The 3,984-nt window shown below is 36.3% G+C and overlaps 1 protein-coding gene across 3 annotated transcripts; it reads left to right on the top strand.

Annotated features, from left to right (window-relative positions):
* The first annotated feature begins 525 nt into the window (after positions 1–525).
* On the top strand, positions 526–2,612 carry LOC122277546 (nuclear transport factor 2-like). Of its 3 annotated transcripts, none has more exons than XM_043087565.1 (3): positions 526–722; positions 1,247–1,545; positions 1,652–2,229. In XM_043087565.1, exons 2-3 carry the CDS (start codon positions 1,326–1,328, stop codon positions 1,978–1,980), a joined length of 549 nt encoding a protein of 182 aa, XP_042943499.1. In that variant the 5' UTR covers positions 526–722; positions 1,247–1,325; the 3' UTR covers positions 1,981–2,229. The 3 variants fall into 3 exon arrangements, with proteins under 3 accessions (XP_042943499.1, XP_042943498.1, XP_042943497.1); XM_043087564.1 differs by lacking the exon at positions 526–722 and adding an exon at positions 2,515–2,612 and having other exon boundaries at positions 850–1,545; positions 1,652–1,893; XM_043087563.1 differs by lacking the exon at positions 526–722 and having other exon boundaries at positions 850–1,545.
* The last annotated feature ends 1,372 nt before the right edge of the window (positions 2,613–3,984 follow it).

A 3,984-nucleotide genomic window follows, 5' to 3' on the forward strand; every position in this document is an offset into this window, starting at 1 on the left:
ATATTATATTTTAATATTATTATTGTTTTGAGATTTGAAAAAATTAAGAAAAAATTAAATTGTTTATTATATTTTGTATAAAGATTTGAAAAAATTGTAATAATGATATGAGAATTTTGAAATTGAGATAAAAATTCTTATGTGCCAAACACAATCTTCATATATATATATATATATGATAATTTTTCCCATAAACAGAGACCCATTAACACATTAACTATGAAAGCAACTTCATGCATAAATTAATGTACCTGCGTACGTAAAAATTACAACCCCATGAATCGGAGCATGCTGTTTTGGTCATAGGACTGTTCATCCGGGCCAGATTTTATCCGACCCGGTCCAGATTCCGGTTCCGGGTTTCAGCCTGGATTTAATCCGGGCCGGAATCAGGATTGCAAAATCCGGATTTATGCGGTCCGGACCCGGGTAGAAAATCCGGGTTCCATATTCATAACCCGGTTAACCGGGTTTCTATATAAAGGAAAAAAAAAACCCGTAAGTTTCCTTCCCCTCCCCCCCGATTCTATGTCTCCTTCCCCTCCCCTCATATGCTCTCTCTCTCTCTCTCTCTCTCTCTCTCTCTCTCTCTCAACCCTAGCTACGAAACCATAGCCGTCGCCGCCGTGATGGTCTCAACCCCCCCCTCTTCTCCCACCAACATACTCACACCCATCAAGAACGCGAAGCTCTCACCCCTGTCGCAGATCTACCTAAACCCAGTAGTCTCTCTTCTCTCTCTCTCTCTCTCTATAGATCTACTATTTTTGTTAAACGTGGGGTGTTTTTATTTTTCAAGTTTTTCAGATCTGCTATTTACGTTAGATCCGCATGTATCCTTTTTTTTTTTTTTTTTTTTTTTTAATTTATGGGTATTTGGTATTTAGTGTTTTTGAATCACTGTCTCGTGTGGGTTTTCTGATTCCGAGGGTTGAAGGGTTTGATTGGTTGAAGGGTTGTGTAAATGCTATGCATTAAATCGATCATGTCTGTAATACAGCTTTTTGTTTAGATAAAGATTCCTACTTAATAGTGTTCTACTAATACTTAATTTCTTCTATATTGAATGAGAGGCTAATTTTTCCTCCTTTCTTTATCCCCAAGATTTATGGCTGTGAATCATTATCACTCCCGTTCTGTTCCTAGAACTCAATTGGAAAATCAGATCCGAATATAGAATGCTAAACTCAGGTCAAATAGTGTTTTCTTTCCTTAATTTAGATGTATTTTTTTTTTATACAAGCAGGGTACTATCATTGGACAACTTGAACTATAAGGCAGAAATATTGACTGTTGATTCTGAGTTTTCATACCAGGGTGGGGTGATGGTTTTAGTTACTGGTTGTTTAACTGGAGACAACAATTATAGAAGGAAGTTTACCCAATCGTTCTTTCTAGCTCCCCAAGAGAAAGGATACGTTGTCTTGAATGATTTTTTTAGACATGTGGGTGAATCTGAAACCGATGATCAGACTGATTCAGTGGCAAATAATCATATTACAGAAAGCTCCCCAAAAGCTGTTGCTTTAACTCCTGGCTCTGCAGGTAAGTATCCTGTTTCGAGGTGTTCTATATTCTTTGGTTTTTTTTTGTTCGAAGTGTCTTGGTAAGTATCCTCTCTGATGGATTTATTGTTTTTCCAAAATTGCAGAGCCATCTCTTGGTTCTGACAATGACCACCCAGAACCTAATCAAACTACCAATGTAGATGATGATACTCATAAGCATAAGGATGATGGTCAACAATTGTCCAACGGCCAAGTGTCAGTTAGTGAAAAGGGAATTGATCATGAGAAGCATCCAATTGATTCAAGTCAGAGTGCTGAAAGTCCACTCACTGAGACAGCTCCTACAATCCAGGAGGATGCTCCAAAGAAGTCTTTTGCATCAGTGGTGAGTAAAATTTATAGCTGTCTTGCTAGTGTTATCACTGACCTGAAAATACTCAATTGCCTTCATGAATATATAATATTGTTTTAGAGAAGATTCAAATATTCTTTAAAGATCACATGGAATGGAGCTGGTGATTGCATTGATGAATTTGTTGTTTATGTTCACATCTTACAAACAGAGACTTAGATACTTGTCTATATGCATAATTCTTTAGAAGGTGGTGTCGCGGTGTCCACATGTGAATGTCTTTGTATTGGGGCTAATTTTGACTGTTCAAATTTTGAAGATGTTAGTTTTGTTGGGTTTAATATGATATTTGGATATGTACAAATGTCAATGTTTTATGGGAAATTGAATTCAAAATAATGTGCTATGTATTTGGATATGTTGAGTTGATTTTATCAAAACAAAGGATGATATAATCTATTTTTGGAATTGAACACTGCATGTATAATGTGCTTTCTACTGCTTGCATCTGTTTTCTTATCTGTATAAAATCTGTATCAAAATCTGTTTTTGTTTTTCAGTTTTCAAATAGGTCTTTGTTGGACTAATTTTGTGTGCATAGCTAAGATGTCATTTATTTATTTGCTCACATATTGCTTCTTTCTTTTTCCACAGTGCTGCTAAGTATATTCTGTATAAGATGAAACTGATGGGAAAGATAATTGAAGTCCACAGTGCTGCTGAATTTTCTTACTTCAATCTTTTTTTTTGGGGGGGGGGGGGGATTTGTTTGCATTTAAATGTAGCTTTTCTGATCAATTAGTATGCTAGATTTTATTTTAAGAGTTGGTACTCGAAACCGTTCATTTAAAACAGAGTTGACAAGATAAAATCATTGAAGTGGTGGAAAAATATTAATATTTCCCCATTTCTTTGGTTCAGACCATTAAAAAAACCAATTTTAAAAGGATTCTTCCACTGTTTTATGAAGGAGTACTAATACCAATTAAGCATAAAACCGGTACCCGATTAAGAAAGCAGTTTGAGTCTGATTTGTTCAAGAGAGTAAAATTTGAAAGATCAGAACATGTATCTCTTAATTCCTTATTTATACAAGCCGCAGATTGGAAAAAAAAAAAAAAAACTGGGTTCAATCCGGAATCCGGGTTTTTAAATAACTGGATTCATCCGGGTTTCAGCCCGGGTCTGACCTGGGATAACCCGGTTTGGGTTTCGGCCCAGATTTGAAACCCGGGTTCCGGTTTGAGTATACCTGAATTTCTGAGTTGGAACTCGGTTGAACATCCCTAGTTTTGGAATATTGGAATCTTATTCGTGAAATATCAATAGCAGGAGACAGAAAGGACTTGCCCGAAACTTCCCAAATAGAGCCAATCTTCAGTGTTAATCACTGTGTACGTACGTGTATCTTCCGCCAAAAAGAAGAAATTCTAAAAAGAAGGACAAAGATTAGAGACAAATATTCAAACAAATGAAATGCGAGCCTAAGATTTACTAATTTAATATTTCATTTGTCCCTACGTTTTGCATTGTTTTATTTTTATTTTTATTTTTGTGTTAAAAAAAAAGGTGGTCGGTTCTAAGAAGCGCTGAACTTCATCCTTAGGTTTTTCATTTTGTATTAAAATACTTCTTCCATCAATTTGAGACTTGTTATATATGGTACTCCAAACGCTACGCCATGTCAACACTAATAGAATCGCAACACATCTCCACATGATCTATGCTAGCTCAGTTCTATGTGCACGATATTTCCATCTATAGTGTGTATACACACACACACATAAAGAGGGAAACACTAAATGAAACTGAAATTTTAAAAAATTCCGAAAAGAAAAGGGCCAGGGAGAGAGCCTGCAAACAAAAGAGTATAGGTCCCCTATGGATCCTCTGCACCGCACTATCAATATTACCCTTTAATATATATATATATATATATATATATATAGCTAAGGTGGATCTCATATATATATAGCGTGGATCTCAAGTACTCTACCCTAATGGGTGGATAGTGTGGAGTCGGCCTTGTGGGTGGCCATGTTGGATTGAGGGGCTTCTCTCCTCTTGGGGTGGTCAGCATCGAATAGGCGTGAATTTCCCCATTAAGTGGACCTGATCAACACT

This window comes from Carya illinoinensis, chromosome 9 (genome assembly GCF_018687715.1).
Source record: "Carya illinoinensis cultivar Pawnee chromosome 9, C.illinoinensisPawnee_v1, whole genome shotgun sequence".
Lineage (NCBI taxonomy): Eukaryota > Viridiplantae > Streptophyta > Magnoliopsida > Fagales > Juglandaceae > Carya > Carya illinoinensis.

Excerpts from the sequence above, each read along its gene's own strand:
- LOC122277546 (XM_043087563.1), top strand. The coding sequence starts at position 1,179 with ATGCTAAACTCAGGTCAAATAGTGTTTTCTTTCCTTAATTTAGATGTA. Across the intron at positions 1,546-1,651 it reads TTTAACTCCTGGCTCTGCAG|AGCCATCTCTTGGTTCTGAC; the intron begins GTAAGTATCCTG and ends CCAAAATTGCAG.